Genomic DNA, 27,874 nt, shown 5'->3' on the forward strand with positions numbered 1-27,874 from the left:
TGTTCCAAGGCTCACTAGAGGTTTTACTATTTTTCCTTTGTACCTATTTTTGTTCTATTATGAGCAAAGGACCAGACAATAAACTGAGACGAATTATACCACGTACTCAGCACTAGCTTTTAGTACAATGGAACATGTGATACCCTGTGAATGGCTCGGTTGTTCTGTATGGTTAGCATCTTCTGTGTTACATAGAAGCTGCAAAGAGGTTATAGCTGAGTATTTAGGCCAGTTTCTTGCTTATGTTACAGAGAATAGTACAACTGAAAATGATGGGAGAGACTGCTGAAATTCTTAGATTGCTGTAATGTATTTTATGGTGTGAGCTGCTTTGGGGGGGCTTTTGCCCTGAAAGGCAGCCAAGAGTTTTTTAAAATAAGTTGTTTGGAATAGCAAGCTACACTCACCAAATCTGAGTCACCAGGTCTAAAGTCCAGTGGTATAGCAGAGCCCGGGTACGCAGGGCCAAATCCCCAAGACTTTTTTTTTTATTAGCAGGGACAATGAGCATAGAATAGCAGGGTTGGAAGGGGCCTATAAGACCATCGAGTCCAACCCCCTGCTCAGTGCAGGAATCCAAGTCAGAGCATCCCTGACAGATGGCTCTCCAGCCTCATCTTGAATGCCTCCAGTGTGGGAGAGCCCACCACCTCCCTAGGGAATTGGTTCCATTGTTGTATTGCTCTAACAGTCAGGAGATTTTTTTCCTGATGTTCAGCCGGAATCTGGCTTCCTATAACTTGAGCCCATTATTCCGTGTCCTGCATTCTGGGATCATTGAGAAGAGATCCTGGCCTTCCTCTCTGTGACAACCTTTCAAGGACTTTTAAGACTTTCTGCATCCTTCTTAAAGTGTGGTGCCCAGAACTGGACACAGTACTCCAGGTGAGGCCTAACCAGTGCTGAGTAGAGGGGAACTAGTACTTCCTGGGATTTGGAAGCTATGTTTCTATTAATGCAGCCCAGAAGAACATTTGCCTTTTTTGCAGCCACATCACATTGTTGGCTCATATTCAGCTTGTGATCTACCACAATTCCAAGATCCTTCTCGCTTGTAGTGTTGTTGAGCCACGTATCCCCCATCTTGTAACTGTGCATTTGGTTTCTTTTTCCTAGGTGCAGAACTTGGCATTTATCCCTATTAAATGTCATTCTGTTGTTTTCTGCCCAGCGCTCCAGTCTATCCAGATCACTTTGAATTTTGTTTCTGTCTTCCAAAGTATTAGCTATCCCGCCCAATTCAGTGTCATCTGCAAATTTGATCATTTATATCCCACCTTTTTTCTTCTTGTGAGGAACCCAAGGTGCCTTACATAGTCCTCCTCATCTCCATTTTATCCACACAAACAACCCTGTGAGGTAGGTTAGGCTGAGAGTCAGTAACTGGCCCAAAATTACCCAGTGAGCTTCATGGCCTAGTGGGTCTAGAACCTGGATCTCCTAAGCCCTAGTTGAACACTCCAACCACTCCAGCACACTGGCTCTCGTATCATCTGCCACCCCCACCCACAGACTTAATCGTTCTGAGTTTTACAGCAATCCACAGTAGCAAGGGGGAAATGGATTTTCCCAGCAACAGTATATTGTTGTGAGCTATCTGTGTTGTAATGCAAAGTACTTGGGGTTGGCTTGGTCTAAAATGAGCAAGTAAGACCCACAGACTTTGCAAAAGAGCTGTTTCTGGTAGAGATGATGAAAAAAACTGGTAGAACTGATTTACTGACATGGAGATTGTGTTTTTATGTGGTACTGGGAAAAGAAAATCTTTGGTCTTATGCTGTTTGGCGACATGTTGTGTCCCTCTTTCTCTTGCAATCTCAAGTTTCTCCAGCCAAAGTCCAATATGCTACTACATTGCCTCCTCCAGCTCTCTGTTCTGTGACTGACAGCAGATCCTAATCAGTTGGGTATTATGCTATGCGCTGCTGCTCTTTGGAGGAAGGTGTACATACATACACATATTAAAGGAGCACAGGAGTGCCCCTTTGGTGAAGGTGAGTTGCAAAAAAAAAAAAAAGGTTCCACCATTATAAGCCTCAGAATTCCTATGTTTTCCTATGTAATAGCTGGGATGTATTTTTTTTAAACATAATGATGCCAAATTCAGCATTGGTTGAATTGGAAGAATAATAATAGGTTAAACACAATGAATGAGTCACTTCCCACAGTTCAGTAGCCTCATCTGTCAAAAATCTAATTCCCCATTTTTAAAAATGAATTCTCGGCAGCTGAGAGGATTATTAGGCATGTTGCCATAGTTACCTGAAAAATCCAGCTAGAAGGAAGCTTGCAGTATGAGAAGCAGAGTGAACAAAGAGGATAAGGAGTAGGTAAAGTCTTCCTGGGGACAAGCATATGCTCCGTATGTATCTCTGCAATTTTGAATATAATTGGCTTAAAATGATAACGCTTGGGATAGAGCAAAGTTTTTTCAATAATAGCAAAGAAGCATTTTCATACACACAGTCATGTCTTCTCCAGTCTATTTGTTCTGCACTGATTTTATTACAATTGAGATGGCTTCCATAGTAACAGAATTCAGTACAGTGACATCTGTTAAACAGCCAAAAGCAACAGGAGAGAGACTTGCCCAATATTAAAAAAAAAATAAAAATTAATCAGCTGGGAAAATAAGGGCTGATGGTGTCTTTTTTAAAAAGCATATTTACCTGGCTGAAAGCTTCATCCAGCAAGATGCAGGCATCCCTCTCTGTTCTTCCATCCTGTTATCCTTGCTTCTCCACAGTTGTACACATACAGGCTTTCCATGCAAACAGGAACACTGCTGTATGCACATGGGCTTTCCTTTTCCCAAGTGGCACCAAACACATGGACTTCAGGGCCAGTGGAGTGTGCAAGGTATAGTGCTGCTCCCTGCACCCCTGCTGCACATATAGACTAAATGTATGGAGGGGACCAAGTACTCTGCCTGCCCCCAGTGAACTGCACATAAAGAGACTGCCAGCAAACAAGCCCACATTGTATCACTCTTCAAAGCAATGAGTTGGGGATTGTACCAGCATATGACAAATTAACACAGCTATATAAATGGTAACTTACCTCAGTATGCATATAACCATTTGGTAATCTGGTTGCGTGTAAATCTTGTCAAGTGGGGAGCTGAAATTTATCATGCCTCTGCTCTCTGGATTTCTGATTGGGTGTGGATATATGGCAACATGTTCAACCCTTGGTAGGACATGAAATGATCAGTTCCTAGCTACAGGAACTGTCTCTCTAATTGGTGAATGGAATGGCTTAAACCATCTCGGCTGGAAGTTCCAAAATTTTTGTTCTCATCTCTTTTTAGTCCACCAATGTTCTATATCGTATTTGTCCACTCATTTTCACTGATACTCTTGTCCTCAGAAATGGCAACACCCAAGCTTTCTACTGCAGTTCTTCCATATGATATTTAGGAAGCCCTTTTGACCTCAACCCTTGACCAGGGTTATTGCCATTAATGCTGAGCCAAAACTACCTCCTGGTTTTCTTGAGCATTCTCAGCAGTATGGAGAATTGCTTTTCTCCTTTTTGAAAAATTTTCAACACTCCTTGCAAAAAAATTTCCATATTTGTTTAAATTGCCCTCAGTTACGTCATAACCAAATGTGATGGGCTATTTAGTAGTGTTATGTCATCCAGTTTCCTATGTGATCCTTGTTTGTGTGGAATTGCCCCAAAGGAAAGATTTATATCGCATAAGCGCATCATAATTATGCCTCATGAATAGTTTTTTTTAGAAATGAATGACAATAAAGCTATAGGCAGAAGGGGCCATCAGTTCAGAGTAAAATAAAAGCTACACTACATTATAGCAAGTTATGACATTAAGATGAAAGAAATTATGTGGACACCCTAGCAAAACTGTTAGCTGATCTCAGACCACAGGGTGGCAGACTATACCTACAAAATAAGCAGGTGTGAAAGTGAAAGTAATACCACAAAAATACAGCCACAATATAACTTTTTCCACTTTGGTCAAGTGCTCTTATATGCTATTGAAGGTATCCACATCTTGTAGGGTAGTTGCCTTTCCCTAGTCTAGGCGTTATTCACTGAGAGAATAATTTTCAGATATGACCAGTTAACTAACATTCCTTTTTAATAGTGATCAACTGACATTTTCTGTATCTTAAAGAATCATTTTCCAGCTTGTTGGGATACCATATAATTTCCTGTATCATACCTAGGTAATTGTGTGCCTTGCTAATGCTACTACCTTCATGGCATATTTATGCTATCATTTGATCACAAAGAAGGGATCACTCAAAGCTATCCCACAAGTTCTCACAGACTTAAAGCACAGTCCTATGCATGTCTACTCAGAAATAAATCCCACTGAGTTTAATGTGACTTAGTCCAGGAATGTCTAGGATTGTAGCCTTGAAAGCTTATTCATACTGATAATTGTACTGTTCAAAAAGATCAATACAATATTTCCCCCCTTCTTTGGAGTTTTCTTTTCTTAGGAAAAATTCCAGGCTTTTAAAGAAAACTGCCTTGCTGTTAAACCTACAGTCCTCCACTGATTTGCTTTTAAACCACTGACAATTACAGCAGCAAGAAAAAGTTTGTGAACCCCTTAGGATTCTCATATTTCCAACCTATAACATCATTAGATCTTAATCTAACCCCATAATCCTAGATAAAGAACAGATAACCTGAGTAAACAAAGGACACACAAACATGCCGCTTTTTCAACATTTATCCACAATTGATTCAATATTCAATATCCATGTCTGAAAATGTGAACCTTTAGATTCAGTACCTGGTGGCACCCACTTGAGCAGCAATGACTTCAAGTAAGCATTTCCTGTAACTGTTGGTCAGTGTTTCACATCAGTTTTGAGGGATTTTGGCCCATTTCTCCCTACAGAACTGCTTCACTTCAGTGACATTTGAGGGCTTCCTTGCATGAACAGTTTACCTGAGGCCCTGCCTCAACTTTTTGATGGGGTTTAGGTCCAAACCTTTGACTAGGCCATTCTAAAACACATAATTTCTTCTTCTGCAGTGATTCTTTTGTAGATCTGCTTGTATGTTTAGGATCATGATCATGTTGCCTGACCCACTTTCGGTTTAGCTACAGCTCACAGACAGATGGCCCAACATTCTCCAGAATCTTTTGATACACTGTAGAATTCATGGTTGTGTCAATGATGGCAAGCCGTCCAGGTCCTGAAGCAGCAAAGCAGGGCCAAACCACATTCCCACCACCACACTTGACAGCTGGGATGAGATTCTTCTGTTTGAACTCAGTGTTGTTGTTTTGCCAAACATAACGTTTCTCATTGAGGCCAAAAAGTTCTACCTTTGACTCATCTGTCCAGAGAACATTGTTCCAGAAGACTTGGGGATCATCTATGTGATCATTAGCAAACTTCAGACAGGCAGCAATGTTCTTTTTAGAGAGCAGTGGTTTCCTCCTGGCTATCCTCCCATGAATACCATTTTTGTTCAGTCTTTTTCTGATCGCTGAGTCATGAACTCTCACATTAGCCAAGGCGAGAGTGGCCTGCAGATCCTTGGATGTTACTCTGGGGTTCTTTCTGCCTTCCTGGATGATGTGCCGGTTTCTTCTTGGAGAGATTTTGGTAGGGCTGCTCCTGGGTAGAGTGACTGTGGTCTTGAGCCTTCTCCATTTGTAGGTTATCTGTCTGACAGTGGATTGGTGGAGCCCCAAATCCTTAGAAATGGTTTTGTAACCCTTTCTAGACTAATGACCAGCAATAACTGGTTTTCTGAGGACCTTGGAGATGTCTGTTGATTGGGGCATGACGTGTTTCCACACAACTAAATTGGTTGTGCAAACTCATAGTTTCTGATCCCTTTATACAGTGGGGCCTCCCAAACTCACCCCTGAAGATCTACGTAATTACTTAAGACACCTGATTCCAATTATCCCCTTTAGTTGAGCTGATGCAGCCAGGGGTTTACTTAATTTTGCACATACCCTCACTCCTAAGCACTCATTGTTTGCCTAATTTATACATGGTTTTATTTCACAAGACACAAAATTGGTTAATATAAACCCTGTTGGATATTTAGAAAAGGACTGGTTTGGATTCATAAAGGCTATCATGGTAAAACTGGAATTTCCGTAATTATCATTAGGGTTCACAAACTTTTTCTCAACACTGTATATTCAGCTTGAAACTTGAAATCAAGATAATAAATACACACCCCACCCAGCCTCATCAATGCTCCCCCACCCTTTACCCTTAACTTCGGAGATTTGACTATGGTTTCTTGCCAAGAAAAAACTTCTTCAAAAGTTGTTTTTCTTTAGAGAAATACATAGAAGTATCAACCAGGAAACTTTTCTGTGAAGAGCAGTGGTGTTTAAAACACACTTGTGGCATTTTTTTTTACTGTGAAGCATGTGTATGTGTACTAAAGTTGCACAAGTCAAATGAATAGCAGCTCTGTCACCTTACCAGTCTGAAAAACTGATTCCATAAGAATTCTGATAATGTGTCTTATTTATAAAGGGGAACATATTTTTGTCTTCATGGCTGAGAAGTTTAACATCATAAAGTGCCCACTAAGCAACGGTAGGCAACATTTTTGAGCCCATTTGGCGATTTGAGAAACAGTCCTGGGTACTGCCACAAAATGGCTACCATGGGAGGCATGGCTAGTCACAAAGGGCAAGTAACCTGCCTAAAAGACTATGTCCAAGGCAAAGGTGTGGTCTGACCCCCAACACACTAAACAACTCATTTGAACCCACAGTTTTCAGCACCAACAGAAACCTATTTTACAGAAGGCAAAAACAACCCCCTGCCAACCAACTTATCCCCTCCCCCAATCTCTTTCCCTCTCTCTGGATCACCACTGATAAACTTTCTCTCATGCTAGCTCAACATCCAAATATTCATTCATTCTCTCTCTCTCTCTCTCTCTCTCTCTCTCACACACACACACACACACACAGCCACACACTTTCTCTAGATCCCCCCCAAATTCCCCCATATCGATTCTTTCCCTCTCACACATACATGCAGCCCTCATCCATTCAGTCATACAAGCACACAGCACTCCCCAGGTTATTCACAGCTGGCTCCCCAGCCTCCACTGGCTTCTAGCTGCTCTCCGCCATCCCCGCTGGCTTCCCTGACCCTCCAGTGGGTTTACCGCTGCCCTTCCTAGTCCCCATGCTGCTCTCCCAAGGTCCCTCCAGAGCTTACCAGACAGAATTGACAAGAGTTCCTTTTTCTTTTTCCCCTCTTCTTTGGCAGCTGGGTGCGCTGCAGAGGAAACCATCGACCTGCAATCGCTGGCCATCTTCATTCTTTAAGAAAGTCTCTGAGTGCCACATGCAGCCCATAAGAACAGCCATGCTGAGACTTCTGGTTGGAACCAATGTCGCTCTGGTAGCATCCCACGAGCAGCTCTATGGGAGCTTTCTCAAACAGATTTTTAAAAGGTTGAAAACCCTTTTCATTCCCCCCTGGAATTAAAAGGGGGGGCAAGGCAACATCTGGATAACATCTTGGAGAACAGTACCCCACTCGAGATAGTGGGGGGGGGATTCCAGGATTATCTCCCCAGAGCTTTACCAAAGCAAAAAGCTGTACTGAGACTCCTATTCCATAAGAGAAAACAGGGCTGACGTGTTCCATAATAATATATGCTTTAAGAAATATCAGCAACTTCTGAGGGATGATTTAAGAAATGTTAACAATATTTGAGAACATCTGAGGACCTGCAAGATCTTTTTGAGAGAAACATGACTGTGCCGATGAAAAGAAAGGTGCTGGCATCAACTCCCCCCGCACCCCCTGTGTCAAAAGTTTCGAGAACAGAAGATATAGGGGAATTATTTACACTGATAAAGACTTTATCTTCGCAATTTACAGAGCAAGCCAGAAGGTTGGATTTAATCCAAAATTCCATCATCGCCTTGCAAGGAGCTGTAGATTTAATTAATGTGTCATGGCAAAAAATGGAGACAAAACTAATGAGCTAGAAGACTGAGTGGCAGGAAATGAACCTATGACACAAATTTGTTTTAAAAATGCCTCTGATAGAATTTCTCAACTGGAGGCCTTCACGAGAAGATCCAATGTATGTATTATTGGGATTAAAAATCTGTCTAATGATGTAAAATTGCCTATTTTTGTGGACAAACTTTTGCGTGAGATACTCCCTATCCCATCTGACTATTTACTTGATATTAACCAGGCATTTCATGTGCCAAATGCTAAAGGGACTGATTACATGGTCATAGTCCAATTTGCAAAAGTCTCCACAAAGAATTATATCCTGCATTTGGCAAGAGAGGGTGGAAGCCTTTCCTGGAAACAAGATAAAGTTATGTTATTTCCAGAATACATCAAAGAGGTGGCAAATAAAAGAAGGCAATTTATCAAAGCAAAAAATATGGCAAAACAAATGAACTTACAATATTACTTAAAATATCCTGCTACACTTTGTATTGTGTCTGAAGGTCAGATGAAGAAGTTTCTAAGTCATGAAATGGCAGAGGGATGGCTGAATGTAAAAATGCATGCGATTGCTGTTGTAACCCCATGAACTGGAATCTTTAAACAAGCTTTGTTAACTGTTTGTGTTTAGTCTACATGATCCAGGCTAGCTCAGAAGATAAATGATTATACATATATTCGTTTCTCTTTCATATTTAGTTTTTTCTTGCTTTTCTTTATATTTTCTATTTTAAAATAGATAATATATCTAATATAAAATATATTACTGACTATTGAAAGTTTATATTAAGTTTTATTATATAACACTAAATAATAATAATAATAATAATAATAAAAAAAAAATATATAGGCTCCTGGGAATGAACTGTAGACCTGTTTCTTTGATATAAGATTGATGATATGATATTGAAATGTAAGGTTTTTTATTAAACTGTAAGATTGTTAAGGTTATAGACAATAGTTTTTAAAAGAGAATGGCATCGGAGGCCCGGGGCAGGGGGTATTGGAGTTTAAATTTAATTCTTTAAGGGGGAGGGGGAGGGAAGGGGAAAGAATCTTATTTTTTCTTCACTTCCTTTCTTCCTCCCTTTGCCTTTCTTTTTCCTTCACTTTTTGTTATTGTGGTGTCCTCATCAGAATATTGTATTGTTGGGAAACTGTAGTATTGTTCAGGTTGTTGGTAATTTTGGTATTGTTTATTTCATTTATAAAGATAAAATAAATAAAAATATATTCAAAAACAGAAAAGAACAGCCATGCTGGATCAGACCAAAGGTCCATCTAGTCCAGCATTCCGTTCACACAGTGGCCAACCAGCTGTTGACCAGGAAACCACAAGCAGGACACGAGTGCAACAGCACCCTCCCGCCCATGTTCTCAGCAACTAGCACATAGCTATCAAGCCTAGTAGCCATTGATAGCCTTTTCCTCCAGGAATTTGTACAACCCCCTTTTAAAGCCATCCAAATTGGTGGTTATCACTACACCTTGTGGTAGCGAATTCCATAGTTTTACTTGCGCTGTGTGAAGAACTTCCTTTTATCTGTCCTGAATCTCCCATCAATCAGCTTCATAGGATGCCCCAGGTTCTCGTATTTTGAGAGAGGAAGAAAAATGTCTCTCTATCCACATTCTTCACACCATGCATAATTTTGTAGACCTCTATCATGTCTCCCCTTACCCTCCTTTTTTTCTAGGCTAAACAATCCCAGCCGTTGTAACCTTCTGTCATAGGGGAGATGCTCCAGCCCCTTGATAATTTTAGTTTCCCTTTTCTGCACTTTTTCCAGCTCTACAATATTTTTTTTTAGGTGTGGTGACCAGAACTGTACATAGTATTCCAAGTGTGGTCATGCCATAGATTTGTATAGGGGCAGTATGATATTGGCAGTTTTATTCTCAATTCCTTTTCTAATAATGCCTAAAATGGAATTTGCCTTTTTTTACAGCGGCTGCACACTGGGTTTACATCTTCATCGAGCTGTTCACCGCAACCCCAAGATCTCTTTCCTGGTTGGTCACTGCTAGCTCAGATCCCATCAGGCTATACTTGAACTTAGGATTTTTTGCCCCAACATGCATCACTTTACACTTGCTTACATTGAACCACATTTGCCATTTAGATGCCAATTCCCTCAGTTTGGAGAGATCCTTTTGGAGCTCTTCACAATCCCTTTTTGTTTTAACCACCCTAAATAATTTGGTGTCATCCGCAAACTTGGCCATTTCACTGCTCACTCCTAATTCCAGATCATTTATGAAAAGGATTGGTGCTAATACAGATCCCTGTGGGACCCCACTATTCCCTCCATTGGGAATACCATTTGTTCCTACTCTCTGCTTTCTGTTCTTTAACCAGTTACTGATCCATGGGGCTACAGAACCTAAAAGGGGTAGGCTCTTCCATTCATGGGAAATAAAGATGGCAGTGAATGGAGGCTCTCACTTTGCTTTGAAGCGATCTTAGCTACCACTAAGAAAATTGATTACCTTTTAAAAACAAGTGGGAGAGGTGGGGCACCTTGGCAGGTGCCAACAAGGTTCCCATGGGCACCAAGTTGCCCACCCTACCCCCCAATTACAATGTCAGCGTTACCAGTGGTCAGAGGATCAGTTTTTTGCATACCTTACTGTTCTTAACCCATGGATTCCTTAACATTCTTACTCCAGTCTCTAGACCAATAGGATGCAATTCCACACTAGTAAACCAGTGCAAAGAAACAGAAAACACATGTGTTTTTACCAATGTATTAATATTAGTGTGGATGTCATTACAATAGAAATGGACTTCATACATGAGAAGTCCCATCCTTCATAGATATTCCTTAAATGGTAGCTTCTTTTGTACAATCCAGTAATGCAAATTAAGTACCATTTTTAAATTAGTATTGTTGAAAACAAACATTACAAAATTCCCTCACAATAGTTTATTGCCATTAGGTAGATTAAAACTTTCATAGAGTAACTTCTCCCCATTGGGAAAGTTTACTGCCCCAAAGTTGTTGCACTAAAAATAAATTTGTTAAATAAAGTCGGTATATGGTACTTTACATTTGTTGATAAATGTCATAAGCGGATAAGGAAGAAGTGATTAGAACATTGGTCTGCCAGAACTATTAAGTTAAAGATGAAGTATCTGTCAGATCTTTCTATCCAGAAGTCTTCATTTATATCTGTGGATGCTTTTTAATGTTAAATAGTTTTATGAGAAGTCTCTAGCAACATCTTCAAGAGATAATGTGGAAGTAGAACACTGAAACAAATTTAATATCTACAACATTTGGAGTGTTTGTAACTAATGGGACATTTCAAATAAACTGTTAATGAAGACTGTCTACACTCAATGAGATGTAGGTCTGCACCCACTTTGCTTACTGGACACACTTGACCACAGGCCATAGGACATCTAGGCACTGAAGGTAACTTTTGCAGAGTGTGTACATGCAAAAATTATCTTGCACAAAGCTCGAATGCTGTTAACCCATATAAGATCAAAGAAAAACCCCATATTTCAACCAAAATGTTGAAATATACAAAAGTATATTTCTGTGAAAACATTATGTCCTCATTTCCAAAGTGTAGATGTCTGGTAGATCTGAAGCAGGATAGGTGGTTTATTTGAACCAGCCCATAAATCATTAGAAACTTCCATTTCCCTTCTTCAGTTTCTTTCTTTATTTTTGTCGGGGAGGGAGGATCTCTTAACTTTTAGCAATAGGTTAAAGGCTTGAATATGTAAGTGAGCAGACATACAATGTTCAAATTAGCAACCTGAGAACTATCAGTAAGTACCCGCTTTAAGTCTACATTGCATTGCTGATATGGAGGCCCGATATACAATTTAACTGGAAAAATACAGTCAGGAATGGGTGCTCCTGAATGCAAGTACTATTTCATGGAGTACATTTGTGCACTTGACTGCCAAATACCTATTGTTACATTTGTAAAATAAAATTGTACATATTGGTTCAGTGCGTGCTTTTTGCAGCTTTTAATGAACAGTTCTTATACTTCTGAAGAGTGAGTGTGTGTATGAGCTGAACAATTTCATACATATAAAAATGTAGTACTTGTAAGGCAGCATAGTGTTTTATGTAATGTTTTGAGCTGCTATGTATTACTTTGTAAAATGGAAACTATAAGATTTAATGGATGGATGACACTGAATGTGGGCATGAGTGTTTTTATGGGGATGCAAAAATATTAGACACAGCAACTGTAGATGGCAAAGACCTTCCTTGGTTGTAATCTGTGAAGAGGAGCACCTTTTCCATTTTTCCTTGTTAAACAAATGCTCAGTTCTTTTTTTCCAGGCTGCCAAGAAGAGAAAAAAAAATAAAAGGAAACGAGAAGTTGATTCAGTGAAAGTCTCCAGCAAACTAGCAGTTTGTTTGAAAAAAATGATGAAAGGCTGTTTAATTGTAATACCAGAATTTTAAAGTTGACTCACTTGTATTTGATCAATCTTCCACCTTGAATAAGTTGTGCGAACTCATTAGTAAAGTGACAAGCAAACAGCAACCAGTTCCTGGGCTGCACCTTGTATGCAAACCTCATGAAAGTCAATGAGTAACAGCAAAGTGCTGAAAAAGCAAAGTTAACAAAGATTTAGTGAATTCAGGAACCCTGACCTGAAGCACAGTTTCCTATTATTTCTGAGAGTGCTGTTTTAATACATTCCAAACCAACCTCACTTCATACTGCCAAGTAGCTATATCTATTTTACAATTTAACAATTATTTTGTTATTACTACAAGTGATACACTTGTAGTAATACACTGCTACAAAATGTAGCAGTGTATCCTTACCTCCTAACAGAAAGGCTTCTGTTCAGGGTTCCTGCCAGCCAGTCATGTCCCCCTCCAAGATATTATAAGCTCTAAGGAGCTCAAGCAGGGCATTCTATTCCCTCCATTTTTATTTTCCAAATGACACTTAAAATTCTGTTCATGCTACTGAACATGTTCAATCTTTACTGAGCTGTCAATATTCATGACTTGAGCATTATAGACAGGTTTATATTCTTGGGATTTGTTTTGTTTAAGACATACTTCTGTAACCCTCAGGGTTCCTCTAAGCATGCAAATAACCATCCTCTTGCCTCTCAATGGCCCTGTTTTGGCTCTTGTCTGTTGGCACTCACCACCTGAGCGAGGAATGATTCCAGAGCAAATGATTCCAATTCAGAACTAGAATCTTGTATGATTACCTTATTAGCAATATTAACTGCAAGATATTTTTAAAGGGTCTAACATATAGCCCACAGAAACATTATTTATAAATGTGAATGTATGTTTGATATTCAACTGTAAAATAACCTTTTGTCAATATTGCTGGAAGCCATATCGTGATTCTAGGCACTGGGTCAAAGGGAAAGGGACCCACTTGCAAATTACTGGAAGAACATTTTAACATTCTATATAAAAAGTTACTCAAGCTTTCTTGGCAATCATAATGCCAGTAATGAAAAAAGTTACTCTAGCTAGTTAACCAAACACTCTGTAGCACTCAGTATTGGATGGAACAAAGTTCTTTGAAGTGAGATGTAGTTTTGTTATTTAAAAAAGCTCCTTCGGAAAGAGATTCACATCATTCACAATTTCAACCTACCCTTCAGCTGTATCTGGTCTGTCACATCAACTAACTCATCATGTGAAAGAACGATTAATCTTTTTAGCATTTTTTTTTAAAAACTACAATCATCATAATAAAGTCTTAAGCAACTCCTCCATAGAAGCATTAAATATTAAATGCTTTTAGTTTTTTTGAAGGCTGCAGAATAGAAATATAGTTATCCAATTTAGTAGTTCCCAGGAAATACAGAATTTGGTATTTACAGTGGCAATTCTTTCACATGTGTCTATTCCTCATACTTTTGTTCAGTGGAACTAGATCCATGTTAAGTAGTCACTTAACAGTCCTCCAAGTTTTTTAAATGATTACAAATACCCCTCCCCTATCTGACACAGAAGGGTAAGGGAAAAGAGCTAGGAACCAGTGATACACTTTTAATTTTGCACAGCCTCAACAGAATTTCTCTTTGAAGGGTATTTTATTTTCTATGTATTCCATTTCTATACCACCCAATAGCCGAAGCTCTTTGTAGACACCTGTCTCACACCACAAACTGATCTTGAGAATCTCCCTTCAAAATGGTTTGTCATGCAACATGGGGAGGGGAGAAGTTCAAGAAATGCAACCCAGTCCTCCCCACCTGTTAGGGCACACAGAATTACGGAGTCACTTTGTTTCCATGTGCTGAAGAACACCGGATACAACTTCAGCTTTTCCCATCCCTAACAGCAGGGCCACACCCTTGCTTTCTGTATGTCCCTCATGGGTGCCCAAGTCTCCTTCTCACCATTGTATTTTGCCGGCTCACCATGCAATTGTCATAAGGACTGTGTACAGGGATGATGCTCCACACACACTATCCTCCTCGTGTAAATTGCGTTCCTCCAACCTGTTAGCTGTTTGGCAGGATGTGGGGAGCATGATTTGCGATAGTCGGAACAGCACACAAAGGGGGAGTGGGCAGTGCGCAGTAAGGGCAGGTGAACATCCCTGTGCTGCATGCATCCTCCCTGTGAGGGGTGTGTGTGAGGGGATGCTGGCCCTGACACCACCCAGCACCAGCCCAGGTCCTGCTCCCTGGCATGCAGCCTTGACTGACCAGCCACCACCACATGTGTCCCTCGGCTGGAAAAAGGTTGTCCACCCCTGTTGGGCAATATGTCAGTTCACTATATCAGAGTTTGGATACCATTAAATGTAGCACACACAGTGAAGTAGTTTGCTGACACTTTAGGTACTACTCAATTTCATCCCTAGGTCACATTTTACTACTTGCCAAATGTCATTCGGCCACTGATGATCTCTGGCGATTTCTTCATGTCATTGATAGCAGCAATAGGCAGTCCCCAGTTGGCTACTGGACCCCAAAAGTGCTATAATGAAGATTCAGAAGAAGAAAGGAAGTTTATTCTACCCCCTACTGATACATATTTATTTTAAAACTACGATTTCTAGAAGTAACTAGAGCCATCTTGCATCTTAATTAAGATGCCTCTCTTACACACTGTGGAGAAGTATAGGGGAAAGGGTGTTAATCATCTTCTCTCCCTACACTTCTGAAGTCAAATTAAAGTATTACCAAAATACAACATTTTCTTTTCTAAGATGTGAACAGATAAGAATATCATCTAGCCCAGCACTATTCCCAGGCAGAGTCAGGCCTGATTCCCAAGATAATTTTAACAGGACATGTCAAAGATTATTTTTCTGCAACACCTTTAGTGGCTACAGTTAAACAAATTAGAGGCAAAAGGGATTTTTATGCATATGCCATCCAGCACAGTTCACTATATAAGACAGTATGGCATATGCCCTGGTACAGAGACCCTCTCAATCAAACTATATTGTTGGTACGTTGGCAACCACTGATTACCTGTTTACTGTGTATACAGTCAGATCTCTCCTAAAACTAGATACCCTCTAAAGCTAGCTTAGTACTTCACTCTTGAAATAGAATTCTATTTCTTAAGAAACACTCAGACAAGATTTGTCTTTTTGCTACAAAATTTTAGCAGAACAGTACTAAATACAAGAGGTTATGCATACATAAATTCGAACACATGAAATATCTAACATCATTCTAAACAAGGCTTCTAAGCAATGTCAAGTACCTTTGCCAATTCTCAGTGATAATCAATATCAAGGTTACTAGGTTGATTCTACAGGCAACATGTTAAGGAAAGCTGATCCTAAAGGATAGCTTCCACTGTTGCGTGTTCTGAGTCTCCTTTATATTCTTTTTGGATGCTATAAAGTATGTTCAACTACAATTTATATTTCTTATCTAAGAATTCCAAAGATAAGATTTTTACTTTAAATCTTCATATGTCTAGATAAGATTATCACATATTGAAACTTCTTATCGAGATTAATGCACATAACATACTTATCTAACATTTTAGCTTTCTTTTACATGTTACAGGTATGTTTTTGACACAAATATATTTCCTTGATATCATGCTATCTTGTAAGCTCGTTATTTTATAAATATTTCATTAGATTCACAATCTGAAGTAATGATTCTTTTAACTTATCTCATGGCCCATCTGGCCTCATTAGATAGTTACTAGTTTTATGGTACCTTGCTAAGTGAAAGTTGTGACCTTAAACTTAACATTGGCACCTCCTTATCTGGATTCCTTTCTAATCAGTAAAAAGGTTTCTAATGGCCTGGTACTATTGTCTCTCATCTGGCAAACCTCAGAGATGAGACATTTTAACTACTCTTGCGTCAGAAGGCTACCCTGGGTTGTATTAGGCACTGGGATCTCTTTTTAATTCCAGAATTTTCTTGGAGGTATTTGATTACAGAATTTCTTAATTGACCAGCAGAGGTAAGATGATGCAAATACAAAAGATTTGCTTGATCTGCCACAATAGATGCAGTGATGACTATTTCGAAGGAGCATTACAGAATACATTTTTGCAGGTACATAAGCAAAGTCCATGGTAGATTATTTTTACATTAATTAGATGGATGAGTTAAGGAACTGTATTATTCCTTTTAAATGATGTACTTTAGTATATCTAGAAGTTTCTTTCACCACAAGAGAATGGCCGAGAAGCAAGTCTGTCCACACACTTCTCAAGTGAGAATTTGTGATATCACAGGGTAAGCTATTAGATAGAGGACTGTGGGTATGACATACATGGAGCAAAAGACTGAACATTTATCCAACTCATCATCACTGTAGAAGTGTGGCACATCACTTCTATAGGATTTTAATTCATAACTATGCAAGAACTGCAGAATTAAAAGGTGCTGAAACGAAGCAGAGACAATGCCTTACCGTACTGTTTTATGAGAAGTCATAATTGTTCATCATTTAAGAGGATACATGGAAGAGAAAATGAGAGTAATTTGTCTTCATGAAGTAACCTTTGGTAAGTAGATCCATCATGCCAGATAAATTTCTTCACAAACATGTCAAAGTACTTTAGTATGCGAATTCAGCAACCAATTGCTAATATGAATTTTCAAATCTAAAAAGGAGTCATTTAAATCAGCAAGGATTGGTCCAGATCCAGACAGTGTTAGTGGTGACACCAGGCACGACCCAACGGGGGCTTTCTGCACATGGCTGGCTCTGCTGGTCCTGGTACGCACATGGCCTCTACCACTGCAGGCTGTGATGTAGCAGGTCCAGGGTCAAGCCCTAAATGAGTGGAAGCACTTATTCTGGAAGGGGCACAACCTGCCCCTTCCAGAAATGAATGTTTCCACTTGTTTTGGGGATTGCCCCTGGAAGCACTACACCACAACTGCCAGAGGTACGGGCCCTGTGCGCACCAGGGCCAGCAGGGCTGGCTGTGCATGGAAGGCCCCCATTCGATCCTGCTCTCAGTCCTGTTGAAATCACTAGTTCTTTAACCCATATTTTATTATATTTAAAATATATTAAAGAAAAAAGCATTTTATGCCAAAATCAAAAAAGTTTTATGGCATATTAAATGACTGCTGTATCTACAGAATATGCCTTATTTACCTGATATTCAGTACAGTTTCATATTTTGAAAATGAATAGCAGGATTGGATTTAGACTTACAGTCAGCAGAGTCCCACTGGTGCTGGAAGAAGCAGCAATTTTATGTACAGCAGCAATTTTAGTTGTTTTTTTCTTCCCACTGCATATGTGCACATCGCCCCCCCGCCATTTCCCCTGAAAAGCTTATCTGGAGGGTTGGGGAGCCCTCCAGAACAGCATGGGAGATGGCACAGGGGGCTGGCAGAGGCAGGGGAGAATCAGTAAAAATTGCCACACTGTCCCCTTCCTCCAACAGGAAGTCTCCACTGGATCCCAGTTCCTTCCATGAACGAAAGGAGGGAAGCCTTAGAAAAGTTATTAATGTTGGAGATACCCTGATCCAGTAAGATGCATTCATTATATTTCTATACTGCCCCATAGCCAACGCTCTCTGGGCCATTCACAAAAATTAAAAACCATTAAAATACATTATATAAAATATAAAACCGCTCATGTAATGACATAGAACAAGTAACACACAACAACAAATATCTACAAGAATTTAAAACAATCAGCCAGAGACAATCGAGAGACTGTCTCTTGGCTCCCTGGGGGGGAGGTATAGCTCCATGGGGACTGTGCTGCGTTTGCTGTTGCTCTCATTGTGCTTGCCAGGCGCTTCAGTAGGGAACGGGGGGACTGAGGCGAGGGTGTTCTTGTGGCCCCGGGGACACATAAACAGGCAAGGCAGTCAGGTCATGTATCTAAGCCTACATCTTTCATCCAATTTCCATGCTAGATGATGGAATTGCATGCACAGGTCAGATGGAATCGACCAACACAATTCTCATCCAGACTTCATTTTATGGAGGATGGTACACATTCCAGTATCTTGCAGGTGGATGACAATGGCTCTCTCCACCTGTTGTCTCACGCCACTAACTACACAATGTGTTGTTGCATGTGACTTTCTCTGGAAAGGCTTTTGAAATGATATTTTTTACTCTGAATTCTATAGCAAAGCTTGAAACTTTTTTGCACCTGGAATGGACAGTAAGAGTCCATTCCTCAATGCCACCCACTCAGAGCAAGACTATTTAGCCCATTCTGTGGATGACAATGTGCAATGCCTCTCAGAATTATATTATGCTAAACTGTAACTTAGCACTATATGCATGAACAGAAAGGAGCCTGCACAAAGCACCGGGCTTGCACATTCCCCTTCCCAAATAAGCCAGAATTCAGTTTCATTTTAAGAGATTCCTGATTTGTCATCAGTGATGTGGGGTGGAAATTTTTCCAGTGCTTTATTTTCCCCATGAAAATTATCTGTTTCAGGAGATAATCAGTAAAAACAAATGTATGCCAATTGCAAATACAATATCAGGCAAGCCTGGCAGTTTCAAAGTTGCAATTAATGTTTTTCAAGTGATTACCCCTAGCTTGTATGTAAAAGAATACATAAATGTCATTAAAACACATATATGTCTCAGAGTAAAATGGAAGTAATAAATAGCGACAGCAAAACTGAAGGCGCCCCAACAACTTTAGTGGAAGGGAGTTGAACTCTACTGAAATAGATGAATGGTTGTCAGCATTTCATGCACATTTCTTGGAGTTGCTAAAATTTTGTGTCAACAGTTTTCAGTAACTTTGTCTTTTCCCCCTTAAATTTAAACAATATAAGGGAATTATATGCTATTGTCTTTCAGTTTTTACAAGAATGGCAATAAAAATGTCTACCTAAGATAACCAGTAGAGAGCATTTCCTCTCTACTGGTTACAAAACAGATATATGTACAGGCAGAAAATTATTTCCATGCTAATTCCAGAATTCTGTCATAAAAGTTATCATAAGTAGGCCAAGCCTACCTATGTTGCCCATCTTGCATTTCTTCTGTTACTTTTCCAATTCCTAGACCCAGAAGGTAATGTTCATATGTAGGGGAGCTTATTTTCAGCTTGGTTTAATGGAATGTTTTAATTGTTCCTGCTAGAATAGGCTTGTAAATAATCACTTGCCTGATCTTCTGTAGTGAGTAACATATGGATTAACGAAGATAAATGTGTGATCTGCTGTGCTAGTAACTTTTGTGAACTTACTTGTAAACCTCTCTTGGAATAATCATGCAGATTCAGAGCATGAGTGTTCTTCTATAATTAAACTTTCAGTATGGCAGGAAGGTGAAAGAACTAGGAAGCTGGGGGGAAAAGCAAACTTAGGCCAAAGACAGTCCAGTTACAGTGTTGGAAGAAGAGTTGCAAAAAGCATAGGATTGCATCTAGAGAAGATAAAGCAGAATTTGTTCATCCAATATGGCTTTCCTAGCTCCTCTGCTCACCCCTACTATAGCCCTCTGTGTCCCTCCCAACAACCACTCCTGAGGGTCAACAGAGCATCTAGAATGGTGTGGGATGGGGCACAGGGAAGTTGCGGCAGGATGTGGAAATCATAGGAATTTAGCAGGGCTGCCTTGCACAAGCAGAAATGCTTTTCCACTCATGCAAAACATTTCTGGATCCAAGACTATAGCTATTACAAGCAAAAATTGCATTAGAATGAAGAGAAATGAACTGTGGTGCAGACAACCTCAGATGCATATTCTTTTTAAATTCTGAAGCTCTAAGATTTAATGCAGTCCTGCATCAGCAATCCCAAAAGATCTATAATGTTTTTTAGGTCAGTGGCTGAAGTAAAATTTTATTGCACCAGCTAGGGAGTATCTTAGTAACAAGTAAATTTGCAGAAATGAAATTAAAGCCAATTAAATAAAATACTAGTATGAATAAGAGCGCTAGTTCAATCTAGCCTAAGGATAGTAGATGCAGTGTCTTATTATATTAAAAAGAAACTCTGCTTCTTGATTTCTCAAATTCCTGGCTTAAATAGCTTGCTTGTGCAAGCTGTTTAGGTTTCTATCTTGTGCAACATTAAAAGTGGCATTGGTAAAGATAGTCATTATAGAAACGGTCATCAAATTCTTTCCCAATAACATCATGTTTATACATGCTTGAAACCCAATTGTATCACAGTTCACAGAATTAAATTTCAAACATTAACATTCAGCAATGAAGTACTACCACCCCTTATTAGGTATATTTATCTTCCATGGAACAAACCAATGATCTTTGTCACCATTAGGGTATTCTTAACCTAAACACATTCTCTGACCTTCACTCCAATCTACTCCATCAATTTTGGGAGTGTTAAATGTCTCCCTTAAGTAAAACAATATTCTACCAGTCATGCGGGTACTGAAAGATTTTTCACTACTGGAGCTTGCTCAATCCCTGTAGGTAATGTGTATCTACAAAAGACTGCAAGCCTTTTAGGGAAACAATTACGAAAATCGAGGTGTCTGCAAAAAAAAAAATCATGAAAAACAATGCTAATTCTTCCTAGGGTTTTAAATTTCCCTTCACTAGCAGAAGCTCATAGCCTTTTATTGTGTGTGTGGGGGGGGGGGGGAGGATTTGGTCTAAATTAAAGATGGTTTACTTCTGCTTTTTTTTATTCTTGCAATGACACCAAAGGCAAGTTATTTTTCTCCTGTTAGCAATTAACTTGTAGGAGTGCACATGTTTATAAGAATGTTTTCCTACTACTAAGTTACTCTGTACAGTCATCTTGCCCTGGAGTAGACTATGGAAAAGATTTAACTTGCATTAGGATCAAAGGTCAAAAATTTGGCAACTTTTTTTTTGTTTTTTTGAAGACCACTGTTTGTTGATCATAGGAACAATGCATATTTGGCTTTACCAACAACTTTGACAGTACTATTATATGACCCAATTTTTTTTTCATACAAACAGTGAATCCATCCAACAATGGTGATTTAACTCTGAAGCCAGGACACCTCTACTTAGTCTCTACAACTAATCTGAAGACAGCCATTTGGAAACCAAAGTCTCAAGAGCGTAGCTATCTCTCTTCAAACCAGGAAATCACTACCAGGTGGGAGGGTCATTTAGGCTACGGAAGACAAAAAATAGCTTTAGTTACTTCAACATGAAAAATAACATCTGTTCTGTGGAGTGTTATCAGAAAAGAACGCTGCAAGGGGCAACTCTTTAAAAACAGTTCCATGACAACCAGAGATATACAACCTGTACTTATGCATATTTACTCAGGAGTAAGTCCCACTGAATTCAACATGACTTAATCCAGGTAAGTGTACAGACTTAATACAACATTCAGCAAGTGCAGTTTCCATCTCTGCAACACTAAAGCTCCTGAACCTGCTTTGCTTCAGAATTCTTAAAGGGACAGAAGCCCTATCCCTGGAACAGCCTAGCCACAACCAAACGGATTTTTAAAAGTATCACAAGTTTCACATATTTGGACTACTGATGTTGGGAGGGGGTGTCCCTTTGCTGCTGAAAGCCTTCTTGTGAATCTATGCCCCTCATCACCAAGGTCACATTGGATCACAAGCAGCAGTGTACTCTTAGACCTTCACAAAAATTGGTGGACCAACTGCTTTCACTGCAAGACACAGCTTTCACTGTCTGTGTGGAACTGGGATTCTGGGTTCTTCCAAATGGAAAGCTCCTGGTGCTACCAATGACAAGATTTCTGCAGCTATTCTATCTTTTCCTCCTTAACAGATTCTCGGTGGAAAGGAAAAAAGGACAAGAGCAGCCAATAAGGCTTTTATTGTATGATCACACTGCCTCATCCATGGAATTTTACAGGGGGTCCAGACAACATTACCTTCAATTTGTAGCCTTCCTGTCTCTTCCCACCATTTGTTCCATCTTTTCTCTTAGCAGAGAAAGACCGATAAGGAAGAATGGAATAATTGAACAGTTTCTTTTGATTGTTAGCAACAGGAGCTCTCTGTCTGGAAATACCCAAAGATTATGTTGTTTGACCCTCACCCCTGGGCAAAATTCCCTGAATTGAGGCAACGCAATTTAGGCAACGCACAATAAAAGCCTAGTCTGGAAGCACCTCTGGTAATCAGCGTTCAGCCGCGTTTCTGTTTCTCTCGCAATCCCGCTGCTAAGGACGCTGACAGCACATAGGAAGCTGCCTTGTACCGAGTCAAGTCTGTGAGTCCATCCAGCCCGGTTTTGTTGCCACTGACTGGCAGTGGCGTTCCAGGCTTGCAGGCAAAGGCGACGAGAGACGGGAAAGCTTGCCTGCATCCACATCCCCCACACCCCTAAATGTGAAATACGCGACGTGAGGGCGAACGCGCGGGGCATCGTCCAGCCTCGGAGAGCAGGCAAAACAATCCCCGACGGCGAGACAGGAGGGAAGGGGGCGGGGGGAGGATGTGATGCGAAGCTGCGTAGAGGCCCGTGAAGGACGGAGACTGAGGAGAGCGACGCTCTCTCCTGTCCCCTCCTCTCGCTGTCCTACCTCATGAGGTAATCCCTGAAGTCCTTGCTGCGCACATAGTCCGCGGCCTTACGGGCCAGCGCCGCCGCCATGGCGGAGGGCGGCTGTGAAGGAGCGGAGGAGGAAAAATAGACCGCGGCTCCGCCAGCCGTGCCTCCGCGTCCGCCACTTCCAATGACAAGCACCCCAGCCGCCGGCGTCGAGGCGCCTCTTCGCAACCGCCTCTGGCGTCTGCTTTACGACAGCGCCTCAGTTGCCGTAGCAACCCCGCCGCTCATTGGCGCGCGCCCCCGAGCCCCTTCTCCTCAATAATTTTCCGGGAGGAGGGAGGCTTGCTGTAAAGTACTGAAAGTGTCGCAATTTAAAGCGAAAGGCTGCCGGCTCCCGCTCCTTTGCTAGGCGGCGTCTCTTACATAAAGATGGGCAGCGCGTCCCTGAGCCGCTATTGGTTGCGCGCGAGGGGCTGCTTGTTTCCTATTGGGTAGCGGCGATGGTCTGCGTGCTGTGGGGGCGGGGTTCCCCTCCTGTCGCTTTCACTTTGCCTGTCAAGGGCAAGAAGGGTGGCGGTGGGTCGAGCGTCCGCGGGGCGCTTTTGTTTTTAATTCGACCCATTTCTCACCCAGCTGGGTGCGCGTGGGCTTCAGGACACCAGCTGTGGAGAGAGGGTTCTTCAAGGACAATCCAAGGGTGTATTGCCAAGCGTGAAGAAAGTGAACTCTGGTATCCGCCAAGGGACAAACCTGTTTTTGCAGTGGAGCTTAGGGGTCAGGAGTAGAACATCCCCTTTTATGTTTTGGCTAATGTGATCCAGTGTGTTGGAACCTGGGAAACTTAGGTTCAAAGATCAGCCAGAAAATACTGAGAAGTCTTGGGGAAGTCATTCCCTTTCAGTTGCCTATCTGTACAATGGGAATATCAGCCTCCAACTCTTCGGGGTTGTTCAGAGATGGAACAAAATAAGAATTGTAATGTACTTAGGTAACAAAAGTGCTATAAGAACATTAGAAGACCCTTGTTGGATCAGACCCAGGGTCCATCTAGTAACGGTTCTTGTTCAACATCCTGTTTCCAATAGTGTTGTTCAGTCAAGTCGTGTCCGACTCTTCGTGACCCCAGGGACCATAGCACGCCAGGCCTTCCTGTCCTGCGCTCTCTCCCAGAGTGTGCTCAAGTCCATATTCATTGCATCGGTGATGCTATCTAGCCATCTCATCCTCTGCCATCTACTTCTCCTTTTGCCTTCGATCTTTCCCAGCATCAGGGTCTTTTCCAGTGACTTTTCTCTTCGCATTATGTGGCCAAAATATTTGAGCTTCAGCTTCAGTATCTGTCCTTGCAATGAGCAGTCAGGGTTGACATTTCAACATTAAAAAAAAAAATCATGGCATCTGGCCCCATCACTTCCTGGCATATAGAAGGGGAAGAAATGGAAGCAGGGACAGATTTTATTTTCTTGGGCTCCAAGATCACCACAGACGGTGACTGTAACCATGAAATTAAAAGACGCTCCTTGGGAGGAAAGCTGTGGCAAACCTAGACAGCATAGTAAGAAGCAGAGATATCACCTTGCCAACAAAGGTTTGTATAATCAAAGCTATGGTTTTCCCAGTAGCAACGTATGGCTGTGAGAGCTGGACTATAAGGGAGGCTGAGCACCGAAGAATCGATGCTTTCGAACTGTGGTGCTGGAGAAGACTCTTACGAGTCCCCTGGACTGCAAGGAGGTCAAATCAGTCAATCCTAAAGGAAATCAACCCTGAGTGCTCATTGGAAGGACAGATACTGAAGCTGAAGCTCAAATATTTTGGCTACCTAATGCGAAGAGAAAACTCCCTGGAAAAGACTCTGATGCTGGGAAAGATTGAAGGCAAAAGGAGAAGGGGATGGCAGAGGATGAGATGGCTAGATAGCATCACCGATGCAATGAATATGGACTTGAGCACACTCCGGGAGAGAGCGGAGGACAGGAAGGCCTGGCGTGCTATGGTCCATGGGGTCACGAAGAGTCGGACACGACTGAACAACAACATAAGGTGCTTCCAAACAGAGGGTTCCTAGTGCTAACACTTTTTTAAAATTTACTTTTATTGAGTTAACAGATTTTTTTCTGGTAAGAAAAATGATGGAAGAAGTGGAAGGAAAATGCAGGAAGGCTACAAATCAAATATGAGGATGTCTGGACCTCCTATAGCCTTGTCTAAAGGAACCACAGATGCAGGGTTGAAACTATTTCATATTCCCTTTTGGGGGCAAAATGCCTCCAGATACCAGTTGCTGGAGAACACGAGTGAAAGAGTGCTTTGTGCTCATATCCTACTTGTGGGCTTCCCAGAGGCATCTGGTTGGTCAGTGAACAGAATATTGATCTAGATAGGCCTTTGATCTGATCCAGCATGGCTCCTCTTATATGGTTGTTTTTAGTTGCCTGGGATTTTTTCCCCATTCTAGAGACGTATCAGTGCTCTGCTGGTTATCCACATTTGAATCAAGCACATTGAATGAATGACTCCCACAAGCTTTCCATTTCAGATGTGTACGGACAGTATCTCAAAAAGATTATTTCTAATCCAGGTAATGCTGCCTATTTACATAACCTTTAGCCTCTGACAAAGCCGACGAACAAGCTGGACTGCTCGTGCTTAGGAGGAAGAGATAACAACAATAGTTATTCCCCTCCTGGCTTTGGAGATTACTTTCTGAAGGATATAAACAGTACTGTTTATGAGCTAGTTTAAGTTTGTCTCGTATCTCTTTATCTTGCAGGTCTTCCTCATGAAGAGCAGTTGTAAGAAAATCCCTCCTGCTACTGAGTGGGGTCCATGACCGCAGGAGGTATTGCTTGGTGCTCAGTACACCCAGGCCTCGCAGTAACTTTTGGGACAGTCTCTCCGATGATATAGACAAATAACCCTTTAGCCTAATTTTGTTCTTTATAACCTTTGGTCCAATTCCTTGACAAACACGCACGAAAGACCATTTAAGTCAATACATGGTGGATAATTAAACAGTGAGTGCCCTGGATGACCAACCTAAAAATTGTCAGCACTAATGTTCTTACCAAAATAACTGCAATCAAAGGGAAAGTGACAGCTGCTCAAGTGCAGTCCAAACCACCAAGTTTTTGAGAAGGCCCATGGACGAGGGGGGGAGGGGTGACTGAGTCAGCAGTATAATCCTTCTGTTATGCACACCTTAAAAATAATGAGACCAGGAAACACAAGTATAAACACAGCAAAAAATCCCAGCCTGGATGCAATTGCATTGAGATCCTTTTTGTGCGGTGTTTTACTGATCTGCATAGGCACTCATAAAACACTAAAAGAGAGCAGTGTCAAGACCATGAGCTCTGCTGGGTCAGTCCAAAGGTCCACCTAGTCCAGCATGCTATTTCTCAAAATGGCCAAGGATGTGGTTCTGGGAAGCTCACAGCTAGGACCTTACCCCCCTGTTGCTCCCCCACAAATGGTATTCAGAGGGATACTGCCTCTGAGCCTGGAGGTTCCAAATAGCCCTCATGGTTAATCACCATTGATAGATCCATCCCTCATGAATCTGTGTAAAAGAATCAGGTGAGTGGTCAGGACCAGCTCACTCACTTGCTCACACGCACTGCCTAACGCCCATTGTTAACAAACCATGGGTTGTTCGTTGCGTGTGAACCAGGTGACGCCCTCCAAAGGTTGAGAGCCCCTGCTACATTTCACTCTAATTTCAACTTGGTAGCTAACTTCTAGAACTGGAGAAAAGAAACCTTAAATAAACAACCTGATTGTCATTGCGTGAGTCAGTCTGCCACTTGTGTCCAGGAGGGTTACAGCCAAACACCGCAGCGTTTGTTTTATCTCAATTAATTGACAGATGGTGATGGTTATGCCTGTTCTGGGGGCGGGGCATGGATAGGGTTTCTTTTTGTTTAAAATATCTGTGCCTGAAGATCATGAGATTCCAAAGTTTCAACATTTTAAACTATGAGATGGTCCACTATCTACTCTCTGTCTCTTTGGGGCCGATATATAAACACATTGGCCTCAATCTAACTCTAGCTGTACATGTTGCATGTGACTAATGGCCCCGAATGGAGATGCACATGAAGAGACACATCCATCGTGTACAATGGTGCCTGGATAAGCATATGCATTCACATCAGCTGTGTGTGGATATTTACTACTGGCTTCGAGCTATACTGTTTGTGTTTGTCTTGGTGAGTGAACGAGACTGGAAGAATGAATGAAAAACATGAATGAGTATACATTTAAGGACTTCAGAACAAATCCGAAAATATGAACGGTGCTTAGTGTATGACAATGAGTTAGATCAACAACTAAGGCATGGTTGGTTTTATTTTTATTTCTTTATAAATAAAGATGTACAGATGAAGGCCAAGACTGAGGTTCCTTCCCAGGAGCTCTTCACAGTAAACTCTTGCCTCATTGAACCCATAATCACTTTTTCCAGCCAAGCGTGGATCTTTGCGGATCGATTCAGACAATTTCACAATACCATTCATCCAGCAGCTGAGGTCAGCAGCTGTAGAAGCAGCAACAGTAGACACAGTACACAGAAAATAGGTCTGGGAAGCTTCCCTCAAGCTAATGGTGTCTAGCAAGGTGCAAAAGCCCAAATGATCATTGTGCTATAAAAATATTACACTTCATAAAAACAAGCATATTTTTACACTGAAGCGTAGACATTTCAAACCAAGTGGTTCGCAAACATGGATGTGGAGTTTGGACATAAAATGCAGCACCACAATCTAGAAAGACTGGTCTGTAATGCAAAAGGCACAAAACGAATCCCTTACACCTGGTGCCCTCCAGATGTTTTGGACTACAACTCCCAGCATTCCTGACCATTAACCATGCTGGCTAGGGCAGATGGGAATGAAGTCCAAAACCTCTGGAGGAAGCCTGCCTTACATTTAAAAAAGTGTTTCCTGTAGATAATTGTTTTGCACCTGTTTGATAGTTTGCACCCAAAATCCATGGAGAAGCTTATTCTACAGTGGCTGAAGTATTGATTTGTACAATTAAAGATGA

The 27,874-nt window shown here is 41.1% G+C and overlaps 1 protein-coding gene across 1 annotated transcript; it reads right to left on the minus strand.

Moving 5' to 3' along the window:
• Positions 1-2,442: 2,442 nt before the first annotated feature.
• MPC1 (mitochondrial pyruvate carrier 1) lies at positions 2,443-23,071 on the minus strand. Its single transcript, XM_084827998.1, has 5 exons — positions 22,860-23,071; positions 21,265-21,268; positions 14,803-14,899; positions 12,403-12,535; positions 2,443-12,266 (listed from the first exon to the last, which is right to left on the minus strand). The coding sequence occupies exons 1-5, from the start codon at positions 22,928-22,930 to the stop codon at positions 12,248-12,250; spliced, it is 324 nt and encodes a 107-aa protein (XP_084684124.1). The 5' UTR covers positions 22,931-23,071; the 3' UTR covers positions 2,443-12,247.
• Positions 23,072-27,874: the final 4,803 nt, after the last annotated feature.

Source organism: Heloderma suspectum, chromosome 1, assembly GCF_057233095.1.
Source record: "Heloderma suspectum isolate Gila_16-S chromosome 1, 16-S_ref, whole genome shotgun sequence".
NCBI lineage: Eukaryota > Metazoa > Chordata > Lepidosauria > Squamata > Helodermatidae > Heloderma > Heloderma suspectum.

What these genes read in the sequence shown, in the direction of transcription:
- MPC1 (XM_084827998.1), bottom strand. Translation starts at nt 22,930, where the DNA reads ATGGCGGCGGCGCTGGCCCGTAAGGCCGCGGACTATGTGCGCAGCAAG. An exon ending in CAGTGGCCGAATGACATTTG is followed by an intron (nt 12,536 to 14,802) that starts GCAAGTAGTAAA and finishes TTGCTTTTTCAG; the next exon opens with CACTTTGCTGTTACTCATTG.